At 43.8% G+C, this 22,049-nt stretch overlaps 1 protein-coding gene across 2 annotated transcripts in view; it reads right to left on the reverse strand.

The window, feature by feature from the left end:
• The window catches only part of SCHIP1 (schwannomin interacting protein 1), a 128,646-nt gene that overhangs the window by 62,785 nt on the left and 43,812 nt on the right, over nt 1-22,049 (reverse strand). For both annotated transcript variants that reach the window (XM_065747865.1, XM_065747866.1), the window contains exons 2-4: nt 15,342-15,406; nt 14,421-14,501; nt 12,233-12,380 (exon numbers count right to left, since the gene is read on the reverse strand). In XM_065747865.1, coding sequence (XP_065603937.1) covers nt 12,233-12,380; nt 14,421-14,501; nt 15,342-15,406 — 294 coding nt within the window. The remainder of the gene's footprint in view (nt 1-12,232; nt 12,381-14,420; nt 14,502-15,341; nt 15,407-22,049) is intronic.

A 22,049-nucleotide genomic window follows, 5' to 3' on the forward strand; every position in this document is an offset into this window, starting at 1 on the left:
ATTTGCAAAATTATACACATAATAAAATTTAAATAACGAGCACTTTGTGCTGCTGAATTTCCAGGAATGTGTGCAACAGGCTTTTGCAAGTTAAGATAAACAGCTCTGCATTGCACAAATACACCACGCAGTTAGCATGCGAAGTACTGTCACACAATAATCCACTTACGTTCCACCATTGCACTTATTTTATTTAAAAATAAAATCACCAGGAAAGATTTTATTCTTGCATGCAAAGCTTTCTCTTCCTTTCTATCCCCAAAGTGCTCTTCAGAACACCATGTTCCTTCTGCTCCTCACTAAAGCGGTTATATTATATCCAACAGGCATTACAATATCTAAGACTTCTGGACAACATCATGATCAAATATAATAATATGATATTCTTCTTATCTCCTCAGAGGACCGAAGTCATTTTATTATTTTGAAGATAGCTTGAAAGCATTTTAACTGCATTCTTACTGAAGCAACACGAACGTCTTCAGAGCCACCCCAGTGCAAATGCATCGAGAACAGTCCTGAAATTCCATGTACCTGAAAATCTGTTTGAAACATATTCTGCTGTATTGAATTTCTGTCCAAAACAGCTGATTTAGGCAGCGGATGGAATATGGCAGATGCCCCATTCACTGCATTATCATTTTATACAATCTGCCTATAAGAGCCCCAAGAGAAGGATGTACTGTCTGTCCATGAAAAACAACCCACTGCTGCCTGTGGCTTATGGGAACAGCAACAGAATTTTAAATATCCTGGAAAGACCAAAGCTCGACCAGATACATTATTCTAGCAGCAGTTTTTTCTAGCTGAATGGCCATATTCAACCTCACAATGAGAGGAGTAATACAATTAAAGCAGCGCCATAATGAGGAACTGGAAACATGGGTTTTAGTTTGTAAAACCAAAGCTTCTAAATTTTAAAATAATGAAGTAACACAACTGATGCATGAGATGTGAAGAATGCCTTATTAGACACAGCAGTAAAATGCCAAATACACTATACTACAGCAACATTCTAGAGTTCAGATATGGCTCTTCTTATATCTTGTATCCATGTATCTCCTGATGTAACCTGCTCAGTTTTGCTTCCCCCAGCAACTGCCCTGGTCCAACAAGAGGAACTTTACTTAATTAAATGTCCCCAGCAAGGGACAACTAGAGAGATCCAGGTGTGCCCTAAATAACCACTGTCCCACAAGCAGGTGGGCTGAGAGCCAACACAGCTAACTCAGCAGGCAACTCAGCTCTGCACAAACCCCAGTGCACAGCATGGGACACAAGTGAAAGGGTAAGATGTTAAAAAAGATAAAACCAACCTAAACTGTCAGAACAATGTCTAAAATGTTGGAAGACAACACAGAAGAAAAGGTTAAACCACAGTCCAGAGGGGTAAGCAGACAACTGGTGTGTGGGTGAAGCTCTTGATCAGCTCCCTGAGGAGAAAACCAAGAGTTTGTGCCATCCGCCCTAATACAGTTTCTGGAGACCTGGACACAATGAACAAATAGTTACTGTACAAAAGAGAATGAGATGAGAGCAAAGCAATGGTCAAGTTTTATGTTTAACTACAGGACTGGATACAAAGTGGAAGCTTTGGGGTACCAAGTTGAAAAGGCTCATCATGGTGGGGCCTTCAGAGGAATGGGAGGAATAGCGAGCGGACAGGGGCAGCCACCTCAAAGACTGGCAGAAGCAGAAAAGAAGGGACTTCTTCCCCTAGAATACCACTCCATATTCATTAAGCATCTATTTGTCAGCCTGGCCATGGAAAAAGCCTAAGAAGGAAATGGCCAAAAGCAATTAGCAACAACACAAGAAATTCCAAGGACACACAAGAAGGGAATGAGAAGACTGGAACCCCAGCCTAACAGTGGATTCCAGGTACCAAACTGACCTCTTCAATACCACATGGTTAAATTAAAAGTGTCTTAGGTTTGATATCCTGGCAACTCCACCATGCTGTAGATATTAGACAGAAGTCTTTTAGCAAACCCCAACTCAAGGCCAATGCAGGGAGGAAATTTGTTGCTGACGGGAAGCAATTTGCCCACGGCTGCCCTCCACCCTGCTGGCTGTCAGGGTGCAACAGAGACCCCACGTGCCCCAGGCCAGGTATATGCATGGTGTGGAGCAGATAGAGCAAGTCTGTATCTAAAGTTATGCTATTAGAACCCACATCATTTGTGATGGCATACTCTGGATAAGTGTGACTGAACATGGCAAATTAGGCAATAATTTCATACCCGATATCCGCAATATCACTGCTCAAACAAAACAATGACCAAATACATCAGAAAACTGTATCTTAATATGTTTAGGAAAAAAAGTTATTACCTCAGGAAAGGCTCTGCTCACAGAACTATTACTATTAGCACCCCGTTGTGCAAGAACTCATTTTCAAAATGATTCTCTGACGCACAATAGTGGCACGGAGAAATAATGCGTGATCATTTTTAATAGAAAAATTGACAGACAGTCTGTATCAAGCTGATTTTAAAAAGTAATTTGTTCTTGGAATATGACCAAAGGAAAAATGGATAGATAGCATTAAGAGGTCAACCAACCACACAGCAATTTACACTTAACGAATCCAAGTTATGACTAAGATTTGATAATTCCTGTATGGAAAGTTAATACATCACCTTAATGCTAAAATTAAGACCTTTTCAAAAGTACTCAGAGCTCCTACAGTGCTGTTCATACAGAGTAGATCTGTGCTCAGCTCTGCCGTGCAGGTGCCAGCCGATCACATCAGCTTTATTGTTCCACTGCTCTCCGCATGGTTCGCCCTACACTCCTTGCTGTGGATTTAATACAGCCGCAATGTGGGGCATGCTGCTGGAGGCATGCTACGCTGTTCAGCAGTTGGTGGAGCTGTCAAATCTTTTCTCAAGAGCAGTGCCCTTGCAGGCTGGGCTTACCTCTGCAGTGCGTGGAGCAGATGGGGAATGAATCACCCCCAAGGAGGCAATTCCCCGCTGCGCCGGCTTCGTCTCTGCTCAAATTGCAATGGCTTTTCTTCCAATGTGGAATAATTCCCCACTTTCAGAGAAATTACCTAAGAAAAGATGGGCTTTTTCCTTAAAATATATTCCTTTGGCAGAGCTGTTCAGCACATTCACCCTCCTAAAATGTCATATACGTCTTACTGATGAACTTGAGCTGACCCTAACAAGTTATTTCATATGCGTAAGCAGTCAAGCTGGCTCAAAAAAATGTAGTTATTGGGAGAGATTTTGAATCTCACAAAGACCAGAACAATGTTTGCTATTTCACTGCTTAAATTTGCATCAGTGAGAGAAATAGCTAAAATTGTTATTATTTATTCAGGTAAAAGTACACTTCCCCAGTATATTTCACCTAAACATTTATTTTATGAGCAGAAATAAATACCCTTCACTTTGGAACAATGTAAGCTGAATATGTTCAGAGAGATACACAGTTCTTCTGTAATACACACTACTAGAGGGATGCTGTCACATTTAACTTTGGATAAATTCACTAACACAATTTGATGGATCTGGCTCTGGCTGTTCTAATAGTGTTCTCCCTGCATACTAACATGTTTCTATTACATGAATTTTATATATTCATTTCCTTCTGGTCCTAGTAATCACAAATGCATTGTTTATTACTTAGACTTCATACTCTTTTTCCCTCTGTTTTGGTAACTTTAAATATAATGAATTACAGTAAGCAAAGCTAGTTACCCTGGGTAAATCCTGGTCTCACACAACCCAGAGTTGAAGCCATACCACCATGCACTCTTCCCACACAATTAAACCACAAGAGCACATCAGTACATCAGTTGGAATATCTGAAGCTCTAAAATAAACAATGTTTTGAAGATGTATCATCAATACCAAACACAGTAAATCTGCAGTTAGACATCACTCCAAAGTCACCCCCTGTTCCAGAAGTCTGCTGGAATAGTTCTACTTCACCCACAGAATTATGGTTCAGAAACGTCTTGTTAGACCTTTTGTCACCAACGGAGATCATTTTTGAATTGATTTTGCCACTACTAAACTGAAATGTATCAAACTGACTAACCACATCAATAGTCAACATTCAATATACACACATAAAGAAATTTATTGGCATTCTGTTACCACCAGCAAAACCGAATTGAGACGGTCCTTTTGTAACAGCATTAAAAAGCCCCGGGGGAAATTACTTGTAAGAGCGCTAGATGTACATAGAGCAATCTGGAATGATGATGTTATGTACACAAATACACACAAACACAGCGCAGGAACCGTTTCTATGTAAAATGCCCATTCAAAAGATAAATGTCATCTTAGGCCAGAAGCTTTGTAGACTCTCTTACGCATAGGGCTACAATTATCTGGAGTAAATTAAAGGAATTGAAAATAACGTTTGTTTCCATGTTCACTTAATTTCAAATGCTTTCTTACAGCCCACATCAGCATTAATGCTTCTCATAAAATCATCAAATATTTGATTTCTAATTAAGCCCTTTTCTTTCCAGTGGTTGATTTGTCTTCCTGATCTTTAATTACATTTCCATCTATGTTATTCAACAGCAAATGCAAAGATTTGCATTTTTATGTTATATGGAAATCACTTGGTAAATGTTTATCAAAGACATCTTCTCTTTTTTGCTGTTCACGCACTGATGAAAGCAACCTTACAGACACAAGACAGTGCTCCCTATAGAAATGCTCCTCTTCCTTCTACGTGTATCTTTGTAAACACAAAGAACTGCATGTTAGGATTGCACTTGCTGAAGTAATTTGGTGCTCCCCTTCACCTCTGCTGTCTTCTCATCACTCCTACGTATGCAAAACGTGATTTGTAACCAGTTTCAACACACACCAGAGGACATTCACTGATTTCAGCACAGGGATCTACAAACGTGCAGAAGTTGCAGATATGCTTTGTTCCAGTTTTAGAGCCAAACCTGAATAATTCACTGAGCCTAAAGAGCGCAGCTTTAGTGGTACCACACTGATGAGGAAGGACAAACAAACTGGGCTTGTGGGGCAGAAATAATTCAACACTCAGTTTTTTCCCAAGTAGACCTTTCCTTTCCAGTTTACTACCATCATGTCAAGTAAAACCTGCTCTTTTTTCATAAACCTCTCAGTTTCAGATTCATTTTGCTACGAGGACTGTACTAACCTATTCTAGACAAACAGAAAGAATAATTCTCTATTTGACCTTCTGGAACAAAATTATAAAATTTTTTTTTTTTTGGCAAGGGGATCAGTATGTTGCTACAGAGTGCTCTGATTTGAGAATACATAAGATGTCATTACCGTGAAGAGTATTAATTCATTTATCACAGTTAATGTCTCTGAGCTTCTCTGCAACACAGAATAACAGATTCATATGAATTGAAGCAAGTCATGCTTCCTGTTTGACTCTAGAGATCATTTTGCTAATCACCACAAATTACATTAGCTCATGGAAGTTTCACCTAAACAAACTACTGCCCTACTGCTAATGCTGCTCAATTACTGCTAGAGGTAAAAACCTATTTTTAAGTCCCAGCTTGTACTGTGTACTACCTTCATCCACATCTATTTAAGACTGCACTGGATTACTGGACCATGCTTGAGCAACTCCTGCTAATAGTTTCATATTTACCCTTGAAAACAAATTAGCCATGGAGAAAAAATGGCAGCAATATTTAGCTTGAACAAGGGCAAAGCAATCGGAACTCTGATTTTGTCCGTGTAACTTCAAATGCGTTGCAGCATATTCTCCAATTTATTTTAAGTACGATAGAAGGGCAGGATTGGTTTGTATTGCTTAAGCAGCTAGAAGTAAGGAGCAGAACAGGAAAGGCTCCAAAGGGAAGAAAAAGGGGGAGAGAATCAGTTGAGGGCCCTCTTTTCAGCCAAGAGATGGCTTGCAGTGAGAGGAATATTTAGAGTAATTATGCTATACTCAAATCAGAAAACATTCACAGTTGCGTACAGGGGAGGCCGAGAGCAGTGGTGGGGTGCAGAAAGCAGAGAGTGATGGAGAGAATAACAGAATGGGAGGAAAAATGGGAAATGGAGGACTGTCTTAAGGTGAGGAAAGTCCCAGACAGCAGGTTTGATGAACCTGGCCTCCTTTCCTGGTGCACCATCTTCAGCCAGTTGTAAGAGCTGCTCCAAGTGACACAGCACACACTGATCTGCTCTGACTTAGTGAGAACTAAAAAGCTTCATGGTTTATGTCATTAGGTCAGAGTGTGAGTTCTGCAACAAAGCAGTAATTACAGTTCAAATGGCACTAAAGTGTAGGATATCACAGCCACAGTTCTACTGGGTATCTGAGGAAGTCAGCTCTAGAGACAAGAGAAACACCCTTCAAACTCACCCATAGCCATCTGCTATGGGGCTGGGCAGGAAAACACAGTTGATGTCACTTGATTTTGCCACTTCCCCCTTTTGTATCAGTCTTTTAACCAAAGCATGCTGCAAAACCATTTCAGACAGGATATAGCAGGAAACATGCAAGTCTCACAGCTGCAGCACAGGCATTGTTCATCCTTCAAAATAAGCATTAACATTTGTACAATCTATGCTACAAATGGGAACAATGAGACAACCTCCCAGGACCCAAAGGTCAGAGCCCCTTCAATAATAATACACAAAACCCCAACATCCCAACATCCTCCAGACACAGGCCCTGGGGACTACACTCAGGCTACATGAAGCCAAAAGAAGTTTTAAACCTGCTGTCAACAAAGGCTAGATTTGACTCTAGACCTTTTTCCTGCTTCTAAATGGAACTGCCTCGCAGTACACAAAGCCAGGATCACTTTAGCTAAAGGTGACATAGTTTATAAATATATGATGTTATAAAGCATCCAGGACATTTTTTCCTAAGCCACAAGGTCAACAACATTTAATCAAGCACTTTAAATTTGAAAACATATGGCACTGCCCAAGACTCTGTCCAAAAACTGACACACTTCTGAACTCTCAGGCTACACTGCAGCTCCCAGTCACTGAAGGTAACCAGTACTAAAACAAGGGAAAATATATTTAAACTATGATTCTCGTCTGGATGAAATAACATCTGTTAAAAGGTTGGAAATAGCTACAAGGAAAGCAAACTGCTATTAAAGAGTTAAATAATTTTCCATGAGCAGCGTGTAGTAACAGTGTGGCTATTGTATTATTTTTTCCCCTTCTACAGAAATTTGGATGTTGTGACAAAAACGTTCTGAACTGTTGATTTTCAGCAGTGATGTTTGCCCACATGCTACAACCACTGGCACAATGTAAGTGTTATGATTTAATGTAAAATCCACTTCAATCCTGGACACAGGGAGTAGGTATGGATTTCACTACCAAATCTGCATAAAAATAACTATTTTGAGTTTGTAGTATAGAAAATGATGTACACACAAATTAAGCAGTGGAACCTAGTAAAGCTGTATAAAATAATAATAAAAACTTTTATGAAGAAGTCAAATACCAGTGTCTTTTATCTTCTATTTTACTCCCTCCTCCAAAAGTAAGCTAAATAAATTATCTGCTAATTCTTACTAAGTGGATTTTTCTATTGCAGCCCAAATTCCCAAAGCTGCAAGAAATTCAGTCAGATAAGAGTCTTAATTAAGAATACAACAAGTTACAAACATTTCTTTGCAGCTGTCTATATTATCTCTGATTTAATATGCTCTGTGCTCAACTACTTTGCTCCAATTCCTACCTATTACTTTACAGAATTAAAGAATGGCTGAAACTGGAAGACACCTCTGGATGTCACCTAGCTCAACCCCATGCTTGAGCACAGCTACCTGGAGTGAGCTGCCCACATCAGATGGTTTCCCTATAGCACCAAGAAAGGAAACTCCAGAATTTGACAAGCTGTGCCAGTGCTCAGTCGCCTTCAAGCTGTATTTCCTTGTGTTCAGACAGAACCTACTGCATTTCATTTTGTGCACGTTGCCATTTTGTCCTGAACACAAGAGAATATTATGTTCTGGATGGAGCACTGGAACAGGCTCCTCAGGGAGGTGGTGGAATCTCCTTCTCTGGATGCCTACCTGTGCAACCTGGGCTGGGAGCTGCTTTGCAGGGGGTTGGACTCGATGACCTCTAGAGGTCCCTTCCAGCCCCTACAGTTCTGTGATTCTATGACATTGTCATTGTCTTGAAGTAACATGACTTTCATTGTCCAGGAAGCCTAGTGAGGCAAAGTAGAAATCTTGCGCTTGATGTGTATTTGTTCTATGTTGTATTTGCATCCGCTCCAGCCTAAGGGAAGGAAAATCTTGGGAACGAACAGCAGCCCCATCCCCAGGGCAGCCCCAGCCCCGCGCTGGAGAGATGAGGAGCTGTCTGCAGTGCTGAAAGATCCGCGGAGCCACTGTCCGCAGTGCTGAAGGGCCCCGGGACCACTCCTACCCAGAACGGGGCCAAAAACTCACTCACTTCCACGCCAGTGTTTCAGATTAGATTAAAAATAAGTGGATAAATAAATAAATAAAAGCCAACAACCCACGGCAATTCTGTATGAAGTCTGGACTCAGGGATGTCTCGCACTAGCTTTTGCCTGTCTGTTGAGGATTATCAGGTTTTTGGTGGCTTTCACAGATTATGTCTTTGCGACTGAACCATTTGAAGAGACAGGATGTTATCAGAAAACAAGGTCATACCCGCAGCCAACTGCCAGTGGGACGTATCTGGCATCATCATTTTTTTTTTCTGAGCAGCTACAGACACTGTTTATTTCTGATGGAAAATAAAACCAGGAATTCAGCCATGGACCACAGGAGAAAGCTAAATTCTGCCACCTTTCTACACAGGAAAAAGAAAGAAAGAAAATAAGGTTATTTTCAAACTGTTTTGTTGCTCTCTTTTTTTTCCTCTCTTTTTTTTTTCTTTTCCCTCATTAAAAAAAAAAAAAAAAGGAAAACAGAAGTAACTGGATATGGTATAGATGCTTACTGTGTGCTTCTAATGCAGTAATCTGACAAGCGATTGACAGTAGGCATTTTCCAACAGCTAGAAAATCGCCTGTACTACATACACACACACAGTTGGCAAATCCCTTCCTCGTGGCCTATAAAACTGTACTCTAACAGGAAAAATCTGTTTCCCATCTCATCACTGAAGTTACATCCATTCTGATCATTATATCCATATTCTACTGGGAGGAAGGCCCAAGGGAGCACTGTATACTACAGCACATCACTTTGAGATGGATTCATTGCTTTTTTTCCCCACTGCCAAGAATGATATCAGGAGAGGGGGAGAGGAGAAAGAAGAGGATTTGTTCCTTTCAGGTAGAACTTTATCACTACGTAACTGGTATCAATTATGGTTAAAATCAGAAAAGTCAAATTTACCCAAGAGCAGTTTAGCGGGCACTCCGACAATTTGGCCTGATGTTTTAAAAGGGAGTCAATTAAAAGTCTTTAAAAGTCTTTAAGAGTCTTTAAAATGTTGTGCTGGTGTGGATAATGACATAGAAGACATTCATTTGTCTCTTAGAGACTTATGGCACTTTGCTTGACTAAATAGCAGAAAATCTTCCATGCCTTTGAAATTCATCTTCACCATTTCCTTCTCAGTCTGAGTCACAGGTGATGATACCTTTGGGTTAGAATCATTTTACTCAGTTGTGGGCACACTGTCCTTCCTCCCATGCTGCACTCAAGCTGTGTGTGTGCTGCAAGAAGGCCGTGTCTTTAACTCAGCATTTTTGATTGGATATACAGGCTTTTCACAGGATTTCAGTTTCCCAGTTTCAACCAGTTCTTTTACTACCGATCTGCACATTTTATCTTATTCACTAAGAACAGAAAAGTTCAAAGGGCAAGAGGGAGAAAAAAAAAAACTCTGACTTGTATCAGCCCAAGTAATTCATCATTTCCCCTTACAAATATCTCGGGAGATTTGTAGTAATAGTGGAAAACAGCTCAAAGATCTTCTCTTTCAGGTACAAATGGCTCTCCAGCCACAGACCTGCTGCACGTGCTGGCATTCTGTATTTAGGTATTATTCACCCAATTAAGATTTCCACAATTCTGCTTCATCACAACTGCTGGTCCCATGCACAGGTACAAACAGATATTTGGTGCATGCGTTTCAATACCCATCCTGCTGCAGTAATCTGCATTTGTTAGCCTACAGGCTCTCATTTGTTTTGTGGATGTGAGATTCTGTCTGTCTTTCATTATTCAAGTAGTCAACTACTTTTTCACCCCCAGAAGTATGTACGACGCAGCCGAGCAGAGCACCAGGAGGTTTGTACAGTGAAAGGAAATTGAAAACCAGGATTAGATTTCAGCTGAATTAAGTGGCTCTGTTGTGACAGTGGTTTCTCAAAATACTTCATAAATTTTTCTCTCCCATCTGCAAATCACTGCTTATTGCTAACATATTTTGGCATGCTAGTTGCATTCTGCCTCTTTGGAAAAGAGATGAAAAACCTCTCCAGGGAGTACAAATTTTATTTTGACTTTCTCTCTCTTCCAAATTTTTCATTGGGAGACTCCATGCTGCTCAGCACAGTGTACTTTTACACAAAGACTTGCCATAAGAATATTTATTAGGGCAGCAGCAACACTGCAAATTAAATGGCATTACAATGTCTCTGCCCCATTTCTCTAAGTTCTTGTTCTGGACTGTGGGTCAAATTGAGGACTTGGCAAATGGACTGGTTATTTCCTCATTCTGCTCACCCACTTCCAGATCAGATCTCCTAAACATTGAATGGAATAACAGTGGAATGGCTTGGGTGGGAAAAGACCTCAAGAATCACTAAGTTCCAACCCCCTGCCACAGGCAGGGCTTCTCTCAAGGTGTTCTCCCAGTTTTTATATATACCTGTGTCCTCGACCCAATTGCAAAGCCTTGCATGTTGCTTTGTAGAACCTTATGTAGTATATGTAGTAAGCTATGTAGTTATCCTAGAGTCTCAAGCTGCACATTTCACACCACTGTAACCCCCAGATGTACTCATTTTCCTAAAAGACGTAAAAGTGCCGAGAAAACTTATTTTTTTTCCCCAAGGAGATTCCCGCAGAGGATTGGGGACCCCACAGGAGCTCCGTGCATGGGGCAGGGGGGACCTCTGGTGGTGGCTGTGCCTCCACCCCACAGCCCCTGCAACACGCCTGGCCCCCCAGCAGGCAACAGAGAGCCCCCAAGTTATTTATATCACATTACAGGAGCATGATTTGCTTAATACAGGAGACACAGTGCATAGCCCAATACTAAGACACTTGATCATCCTGGCCTCCAGCTACGAACACGAGGCACCTAAAAATAAAGCAGTGCTCTCAGTAATAATTCATTAAATGCTGTCAAACCTGATGCCACCTTCCCAACAGAAATAGCAGCTGCAGGAAGCACTCTGCCACTTCTCTTGTCAGGTCTAACCTGGATAACACGGCCCAACGGAGGAAGGGTCGAATCGTCCTCCTAACTCATAGACCAGAAGCACAAAAAAAAGTCATAGTGGACCTCTGGGACCACTTTGTGTTCTACAGCACATGGCATTTTTCCAGCTTTGGACTCAGCTCTGAAGGTGCAGTTAAACTAACCACCACCACCTCCTTGCACAGAGGCTCCATCTGTTTTAAGAGCCCCATTTTTACCTCCCGTATTTTGTGAAACTATTGAATTTGTGCACTCAGGTCCACCGTGTCCTCAAAACGGATGGATGCTGTCTCCAAGCTGAAAGCAGTATTTATAGGCTTGATATCTATCTGCTGATTTATTGACCTAAAAAAAAACAACTCTAGGGACAGTCACAAAGCCACATAACATTTTCTAAAATTGGCTCTGTATTTGGGCTCCTGGTTTAAAGTGGCTGTGACAAGAGAAGCACAGCATCCACTGATAGCTTCCCAGTCTGCAAGGCACTGCATTGCTTCCAAAGTCAAGTTTAATCTTAATCCCTGGATCAGCTTCCCCAAGTCTCTTTCAGCAAAACAAAATGATGCCAGAAAATACATTGGTTTCTTGGGAGAACACCAGAATTTGCCACTTTTTCTTTTTGGAGAACACCAACTCACAATGCCAAACACATGCCCATGTGAAGATCTTTGCCTCCGACAGCAAAACAAACACTTTGGAAACATCTTTTCTTCCCACGAGTACCACTGCTGTGCGCAGTACACAGCATTTCCAAGACCTACACCTCACTTGCACAGCACCAAGCGTTTGAGATGCTGAAACCACTTTCATTTCCCACAGAGCCCTCAATGAGAACCAGCAAAAAGGAGCACAGAGACCAAGGCCACACTCACCGGTGTGCTGCTGTCAGAAAAGGTGTTCATGCTGATGGAGCTGCTCATCTTGTCCGAGGACAGGGAGGGTGGGGAGGGGCTGCGTTTGCCCATGTGCTCGGGGCGCAGGTCCTGGCGCCGCAGGTACTCCCGCCATGCACGCTGGATGCTGGGCAGACAGCAAAGCACAGAGTTGGGGAACACATCCACAGGAAGGGATACAGCAAGAGGCAGGTGGTGGTGGCCGTATCTTTGAGTGCTTTGCTTTGGAAAATTACCACGCATTGCTACAGTGTGCAGGACTTCCATTAGCCACTGCTGGTGTATCTTGAGGCACTTGGTAAGCAGACGGAATTCTTCACTATCTCTGGAGGCTTTATATTATGCACTGCTGGTGTACCTTGGGATGCCTACTAAGTAGATACGATTCTGTATCCCAAATCCTTAAATCACTTGTGCGAGTTTAAATCTAAGACTGTACTTAACTCAGCAATTCTCTCACTGCTTGCAAACAAAGGGGAAGACAATTATCTGCTTAAAGGAATGAACAGCATTAAAAACCTTACACTTACACCAGCGATGAAGACTGCAATGCAGATGTGGTTGGCCCTTCAGAGCACCCTCTGAATTCCCCCTCCCACTGCTACTGGAACTTAAAACTGCTCCAGAGCAACGTGTGGGTGTGCAGCAGGAGCTCTGCTTGCAAACCCTGAGCTTCGACCACATTCCTAACACCCCACTGGGGTCTGTGAGGAGGGGGAAGGCCAGCCAAGCCCTCAGCCCCTGAGCACCTGCCCAGGCAGTGCTCTGGAGCAGTTTCCCCAGGCTGCAGCTCGGCAGGTGGCAGTGCAGCACCGCCGGAGATGCTCGCTATCAAATCCGTGCTGCTAACAATATGGATATGAAAGGAAATCAGAGACCAATCTGCCAGCCCCATGGAAAAGCAGGGCTAAGTTCTGACCCGCGACTCATCTGAAGCACTGCAGTGTAACGAGACTGAAATGCTCCTTTCTGGGATTTTTCACGTTTGATTCACTGGCAGACAAAATCAGTTATACCTACACTGTTACTCAAGTGCAGCACCCTGACTTCGGCGTGCTCTCAGGTCTGCAGGAGCTGCAGAGCTCCCCGGCTGCTCTCCCAGCAGCACAGCACAGTCCTGGGGGCTCAGCACCAGCCTGGGCTCTCCTTGCTGTGTCCCCCAGCCCCACTCCTGCTGGCAACTTTGGAGGTTTGAAATATGGACCATGCTCCTTCCTCCCTCAAGGAGCCCTTCACGTGCTTTCTGACATAACCCAAAGGATCCAAAGCCTTTCCTGCAGATGTTCGTTGTCCTAGGGATACTTTTTTCCACCTTGCCTTTGTAGGAGTTAAGGTGTCACTTCTCCCAGCTCCACAAGTGAGCCCCCAGAAGTCACTGATAAGACCTCATGGCTCTCTCCAGCTCTCTGAAGGGGGTTGTGGGGAGGTGGGGGTCAGCCCTGCTCCCAGGTAACAGCAACAGAGGCCTCACATTGTGCCAGGGGACAACATGCATTTTAGAGCAATTTGTGTGGGTCAAGCCCCATGCTGTTTTCATACAACAGCTTTAAGATGGACAGAAATACCAACTAAAGCCCCCAGAGGCAAATGCCAGTGGAGGAGCTTCCAGTAAATGCATTTTGCTTTACAAAAGAATTCGCGTCCTCACACCTCAAGCATTCATACTTGGCATCACCTCAGCTCCACGCTCCACTGCAAAACATGTATCAGTAGTGTTTACATATTTATGCTTACATGTACTTTCCATTTTAAAGCACACAAATAAACTGAAGTTAAGGTATAGCTACCCTCCTCAGAAGCCCTCTAGGCTTTTCTTTTCACTGGCCTTGTATTGGCATGCCTAAAAGACAGTGTCTGGATTTTAATTTGAAGCTTCACATCCTCTTATTATTTTAAGACACCATTAATGTTTTAACAACATGTAAAGCAAATTAGGTGCAGCTTTTCAATTGACAGTGAACTTCAGTATGTACAACTGCGTAACACTCCACATTGACAGCTCAGAATCAGTGACTTTGGGGCTCAAGCACAACCTGCTCCACGCTCTGCTTCATTATACTTAGAACTGCACAGAAACAGGGGATGGACATGTCCTGGGTTTTGAGGTTCAGGAATTTGATAAACTCAGCAGCACTTAAATGCAGAAACCACATTCCTGGTTACTTACATTTTCACTTTTGTTTCCAAGGGCTGTAAGTTGATACGATATTTTTCAATGTTGTTTTCTTCATCCATGGCAAGCTGATGGCTATGAAACAGAAGAGAAAATGGGTTTCATGTGTCTCAGCATGACACTTTTGCAATCGCTGTGAATTAATTCAGAAAACTTGACAAGACCATACAAGAGCTGCTCGTTTTCATGAGCTGCTGCCTCTGGGGGAAGGCGTCTGGATCCCCGTGTCCAGCCCAACTTCACTTAACAAGAAGTAGAAATTTGGACCCAGATCTCAGACTGGGGCATGTTCGAGTCCTTGCACCTTTTTGCACTGAGCCACCCAGATGCCAGCCCCAGAGACAGGCACGGCCAGCAAAGAAGCTGCTGCAAACAAAAACACTGGCAAATATAGTAGATATTCTTGCTAAATTAACTTTCATCCCTGGGGCTACGTTTGAAAAGCTGGAGAGTAAAATGGAAAGTAACAATGGTAATGCTGGCAGCAAATGAATTACATCAGCAGAAGCCATACAAGAAGATGAAGAAAAATTCTTTGTGATATATGGTGACTGAAGAGTTGGTGCTGCAAACTGATTGCTTTGAGAAAGCAATTTTTTAAGATGTTAGAAGATAAAAATCAAACACACTTGGGACACTGCTTTGGATGGGACTGGCGACATGAATGAAAGGTCTTTGCACAAAGATTTGTAAGATTAGACCCCAACCTGCGGAGTTATTTTGAGACTTTAACTGGACACTTAATTACATCACCCAATCAGCAGCAGTTTTCAGAAATTATCCTCCTGTACCTAAAAATAAGAATTGTTTATGGGATAGATGCAAGATCTTGAAGATCCAGCATATTACCAAGTGAAAAAACACACGTACAATAAAAAACACATGTATGAGACACAGTGGAAATCACACCCTTACCTTTGAAACAAGTATTTGCCATCATTGACCTGTTCCAGAGTGTTCTGGAGCCTTCTGAGCTCTTCCTGCAAGAAGAGAGAGAAGTGTTTCAATGTGCTCATGAGCTGATACTGGAGATCCCCTCTACTTGTATCCAACCACTAAGCACAATGTTCCCTCAGGTAGCAGCTTCATGGCACACTACCCAACGTACACAACAGCTACAAAGAAATCAACATCTTTATGGACATACCCAGCACATAAATATTAGACCTACAAAAAGAGAGGGGCAGAGTGAAAGAGGAAAGCATCCTTTTGCTTGTTAGGTGCACGGCTGCTGTGACTTGAGAGGAGATGGTAAGAGGTAACGAGCACTGTCTCATACCAACGGGCGCTTTCCTTTGTTCTGCAATCAAGCCATATTCAGCTGCATAATTAAGAGAGACTTCCAGCCTGACACCTTCACCAGGGTATTTGCATCGGATCCTGCTTCAATACAGAGATGCCATGAGCTGAACTGCAGATGGTGGTTGACTGCAGGATGGGGAACGGCAGGACACACTGCAGAGCATGGCTTGTTCTCAAAGCCACTGGAGGAGAAGAGCACTGGTCCATTCCCACCTCATTTACCCATGAAGGTTCAACTCTATCCTCCCTTATAACACATACCATAAACATATTGCCCTGGAGATTATCAACTGGCTAATAGTGAAAGCATGCTGGGAGGTTAGAAATTCATGAAAACACAAATATGTCAACCCATGACTTCTCTTACCTCATTACATTGGGAATTAGATAGAAAAGCAAGAGCTACTGAGAGGCAGGGACAGGGGCAATGTGCCTATAAGCATCTTGTGAGGGGATGAGGGATTCTGAGGAGAGCTGAGAACATTAACAAAGAAAAATGGGGATATTTTCATTACCCCAGGATGAATCCTGCACTTGTGCTTCCAGTGACACCATGGCTGTCACTGGGGCCCAGCAGATCTGGCAGCGCTTTTTCAAACACAACTGATTTTGTGAAACAGAGATTTCACCTGGTGCTTTTTAATCTTGAACACGGCTCTGCGCTGCTCGACATGAAGCGAGATCACAGCCGGTAGCTGCTTCGCTCCTAATACAGCTTTCATTGCCTCACAGCTTTAGACCATTACTGCAAAGCATGTTTAATGCATAGCCCAGATTCAGCAGGACGACAAGCTGGGTTTCTGCTCAGCCCTGCTCCAGCCTTTGGCCTTGGGGCCGTCCCCCTGACACACAGATGAAGCACTATACGTGACGCAGGAGCCCAGCTGCTCCCCCATAACCTGCCACTGGAAATAATCCAGTCCTCAAACTCCTTGGCTTTGCCTTCCCTTTTTGTGCTTGCTCCAAGGAACTGTTTTTCCCAACGCATTAAAAATAAGCGACTTCCAAAATTGTTTTCCTCGAAGCACAGTTTGGTTCAGAAGATAACCTTTATTCTCCCATACTACTCTGCTGGTCATTTTTTCAGCGTGTCCCAGAGCACTGTAAGGTAATTTAGAACGTGAAAACAATTTGCAATTGACTTTATATATAGCCCTGGGTGACAAAACCTGCACAACTTACATAAATCACTTCTTGTGTTTGACATCATTTTCTATTAACCTAAGGGTGAAGACAGAACTAAAAAAAAGTAAAAAGCAAAATCAGTTGTGACATTTTTGACTATTCAGTCTTTCAATTAAACATCACCAGCCTGCCTGTCTAAAAGCCATAACAGAAAGCAACTACAAAAGGGGCACAGTAACGTTTGCATAATTGGGAAGAGAAGGAGACATAAAATCCATACTAATTTCAGTTTTGCGTCACTAAACATGAAGCATTGATTATTGCTCCTTGCAACCACGGCTGTGGGCCAGCTCTGCTGCTGCACCCGGACCCCGGGTGGTGACAGCAGCCAAGGGGGAGATGTTTGGCACAGGTCACACCAGGAGCGACCCAGCTGCAAACTCAGGCTTGGGAATATTAAACTGGAAGAGATCCATGCTTCTGTTGGAATACGCGATGAATTACGGTGCCTCCATAAAACTTGGTAGAATGTAAACATACTGTAAAATTTATTGCAGATTTCATTTTCCTACTTCAGTGGAAAACAGATGTTAAGAGCACTTGTGGAGCTGCAGAAATATGTATAATCATTAAGGCTGGAAAATACCTCTAAGATCATCAAGGCTAACTGATCCCATCCCCACCATGCCCACTGAGCCATGTCCCCGCCCCACAAAGGGCTCCCCAGCCTGCCCAGTAAAGGCAGAGAGGTGTCTTCTTCACAAGGCCACTTAGGAAAGGAAAAAACATTTCCAGGATGATTCTAAGCCACGCTTACCTTTGGGAAATAAATATTCAAGCAGTAAGTGCACTGATCGCTAAAGTCCGTTTTGGAAACGTTTGCTTCCAAAGGCCAATATTAGAGTCTAAGGGAAGACTCCTACACATGCTAAGTCATGCCTAGAGAAATATTTACCTGGAAATAGCAGGCAGAGAGTGTGTGCCGTCGCTGTGCCCAAAAATACCCATTCAGGTCACTGGAGCTATTTATACCCATGGGTTTGTACCAGCTCAGAGAAATCAGGGCAGAGGCCACGTGTTAGAAATTAACATTGAGAATCCTTTTTGGACACACGTGCAGTTGTTGGAGCATCTCTGCCTCAGAGCTCTGCCCATCGCTGTGCAACGGCACTTGACCAGGGAGCAGAGATGGAGACTGAGGCAGAAAGGCCCCCCAAGCCCAGGAGAACCCCAAAACAGCAGCAGAGAAGACTTGTTTTCCCAATTCATAACTAAGGGCAGCTATTCAAACATGTCACAGAAGAGCTTGGGTTGGAAGGGACCTCCTAACCCACTGTGACATCTGTAGTGCTTGAGGGTGCTGGGAAGCATCACCAGTTCTCCTGCTGGGCTGCAGCAGCACCTCTGTGCACAGCACTTCTGCTGGGCTCTGTCTGATCCTCGCTCTTCCCCGCAGTGCCTCTGCATCCCCTTCAAGGGCTGGAGCACAGCAGCTATCACAGCACCCTGTGCACACTGAGCAGCCAGTAACATCGGTAATTAAACGTCAGATGGCAGCTCCATATCTCAGAACAAAAAGAGACAGCAGATGATAGAGGCTGTTGTGTACTGAGGGTGGGAGGGGGAAGCCCTACCAGGCAACCTAATAGGGAACACTTCAGCTATGAATATTCAAGGAAAGTACATTAAGTGCACACGATTAACATAGCTGCAGGGGCTCTGCAATCCACAGCTGTTAGAGCGATTCACCAGATCACACTGAAAAAAATCACGCCATCTATGGAGTCACCTCAATCTAATTCAGTTGCACATACAGACTTAGGAACAAAATATGACTTAGCATGGTGGAAACACATGAGCTGCTGCAGGGAGACACAGCAAGGCAGTCCACTCAGACCCCGGTCCATGAGCTCCAATCTTGCACATACTCTATCCATCTGGTTGTGGTCCCTCCAGAGAAGGAAAAGCTCTTCTTGTTCTCTTGTACATCAGGATTAGTTAAAATGGAGTGTGGTTATTAACCACTAATTAATAACAAGCAACTTCAGATGCTCATATCACTCCTCCAGACTTTTCACAGGCCCTCGGCTACAAACATTGCTCCAGTGGGTGCAGGGCAGTGAGTGTGTGCCAGCTCTGCCCGCACACCCATCCTTCCCCACCAGTCAAAACCCAAGGGTGTCCCCAGGAAGGAAGCACCACACCAAACAGCAAATCAGGCCAAGGACAGGGCTGGCACCACTGACATGACCCAGGCTGGAAGGAGGTGAGCAGTAACCTGAGCATGGTGGGATGGGCACAGGCAGTAGGAGCTGAGACAGAGTGCAGGGCAACAGCAGCAATGAGGCAATGAACTCCAGCAGCTTCATGCTCGTGATTCTGGATATTAGTGAGATATGATGCTCATTTCCTATGTTCCTGAGAATCAAAGTTATGCTTGTAGGACTGCTCCAGCTGAGGAGCTGCTGGGGCCTCAGAGGCCAGAAGCCAAGGCTGGCTCATGGGCGGCTCCATCGGTCCTTCCACTGAAAACTCAGTGAGGCAGAGGTGGAAAAGCTTTTCTAGGGCAGCGAGTATACTGTTCTGCTGAAGATAAATTCTGTGCTGCATTATTTCTCAGTTTTACTCCTTACTGTTGGAAGTTCTCATGGGCTGTGATTGCCTCATATTCCCCAGAACACTTCACACATGCATGAATTGGTAATATTTTCATTTTCTTTGTGGTAACCTCCCTTCTTCCTTGTTTATACCCTGTAGGCATACTATCTGCTTTTTCCTCTTTCCTGTGTTGAAAATCATGATGCTATCTCCTCATCGTCAATAAATCAAGATAGGACTTGATACGAACCTAAGTGTGAAAGCAGCATAGAGACCAAACTGCTGGAAGCCCTGCCCTTCAGCCCTGGCCCAATCCTTCTGCCACCATCCTGGCTGCACAGGGGTTGCCCAGGACAGCTGACATATTAAGTCCTCTCCTGAGTGTGGTATAAGGCCAGAAGGGAAAAGCATCAATGCTGTGACATCTCCCAGGGGACAGGACCACTTGCAGAACGACCCAGTGAGCTCTTCCTCATTTTCTGTGATATCAGTAAATTGTTGTTTTTTTCCCCTGCTTCACTCCCACCCTCAGGAAGAGTAACATACTGCATCGTGGCTGCAGAGCTACAGCAGTTCTGGAGATCTCACTCGAGGATGAATCCCACTAAGGTGCAAGTGAGATTCCCTTAGAAAGCCTCTTCTTTCTGCTATCACTGCGGTCAAGGCTTCCAACAGCACCACTTCTGCTTCAAAATGCACATGCTTCCAGCTTCTGCCAACAGAACAAACTGGAGACAAAGAAACCTCTCGACATCTTGGCTTCCCTGCAGCTGAAGTGCTTCTGAAACTCCAGCCAGTCTGAGCACAAAGTAAAAAGGTCTGAAAACAGTAGGAGTACCACGGGAGACCAGGGAGAGAGGGCATCTCAGAGGCAAGCAAAAGAATTTAAGTACATATAGATATTTTGTACACATGCACGCACACACACGTAAATATACACTTGGATCCAATTGCATGGCAGGAAAGCCAGTTTCTCACTGCAGTTCAGAAATCTTTGGATTTGGATTGGTTGGCTGCCCAAGAAGCAGCAGCAGGCACGGTGCCATTCACTTATGGGATGAGGAGATGCCATAATCTTTTACTGGGACTTTAATCCCATCTGAGTGGACCGGTACGAAATCTCAGTGCTTTGAAATCTCAGCGGTTTCACTTAAGCAGACTCTGTTATACACTGTCCACTGTTTTCTGCCTTTCCTCCAGTGAAAACCTACACAGAGCAGGAGCTGTTGAGACAGCACGCTGCAGGAAATGGGTTTTTCAAGGCGAGTTTCCATTTGGAATAAAAATCAGCAATCCAGAGGTACTGAGGTACCAAGTCCCACCCCACAGATAGAGCAATCAGCCTCTCCTGCAAGCCCTGGCTGCCATCAGGCAGCCCTGCTTTTAGTTTCTTTACAAATGAAGGACACAGATCTGCACCCATTGGAAGAAACCCACACCATTCAGCCACCCCATCACCCTCTCAGGTTTTCATTGCAAGTTACAGTTGGGTCCAGCTTAATTTTGAGAGAAATATGATGAGATTGCAACCAAGCCAGGGTGGATTTGAGCACGCCAGGAAGGGGAAAGCCAGAGGAAAATTTGACATGACAGATCCATCTTCTGTACTCCCAGTGGAGGTTTCGTTCCCCCAGAAAAAGTAAGTGGCTCTTTTTATAGCTCATGTGCCGATTAGTTCTAATGACAACAACAGATGACTGTTTTAAAACTGAAAAGAAAAAATATTAATCCAATTTTCAGCTTTTCAGCATGTGGTTCTGTCTACTAATTTCCACAAAAGAGAAGACGGATGAGCTACTTTAGGAATCAGGAGGTTACTGTACAAAAAACACGCATCTATTACAGAAATGCTTTTTACACTTCTCACATTTCTGACAGTTTCAGTGCAGGACACGCAGGGTGCATTTGGTCCATATAACACAAGGTGATGCACAAATATCCATCACGTTGCACTGTGGCACTGACTACACAGTCCCTAAATCACCAACTTCACAGTGAGAGCCTTCGCTTGGAGAAAGCACACATGGGTTTAATGGCTGGATATTAGGAAGCATTCCTTCTCCAAAACGAGTGGTGAAGCACTGGCACAGGCTGCCCAGGGAGCTGGAAAAGCCACTGTCCCTGGAGGTGCCTGAGAACTGTGGAGATGTGGCACTGAGGGTCAGTGGGCACGGTGGGGTGCACTGGGGTTGGGTTGGGGATCTCAGAAGTCTTTTCCAACCTAAATATGAGTGCCAGGAAGCTCTGTCCTCCATCACTGCATGCGTGGGGATTTATATTCCTGATCAGGACAGGCAGTGAGGACATCAGTGATGCATCAGCCACCTCTGAGCCACCATGAGTGATCCTGGATGCATGGCCACCATGCTCCGCTCCTATTTTTAGGCATCTGAGACACTGTCACTGAGGTGGTTCCTCTCGTGCAAAGTTCATGAGGCAGAGGCACCAGCACAGCCAGTTGGCAGCCACATGACATTTCTGACTGATCCGAAGGACAGCAGCTACAGACTTCAGGTTCCTGGAAGATCATGTGCTCTCACAGAAACACCATTTCCTCTGTTATGAAGAACTGCAGACGGAGCAGTTTTGATTAGGGTC

Source organism: Cyrtonyx montezumae, unplaced genomic scaffold (genome assembly GCF_038088225.1).
Source record: "Cyrtonyx montezumae isolate F1298 unplaced genomic scaffold, pur_monq_1.0 scaffold_5, whole genome shotgun sequence".
In the NCBI taxonomy this organism is placed as follows: domain Eukaryota; kingdom Metazoa; phylum Chordata; class Aves; order Galliformes; family Odontophoridae; genus Cyrtonyx; species Cyrtonyx montezumae.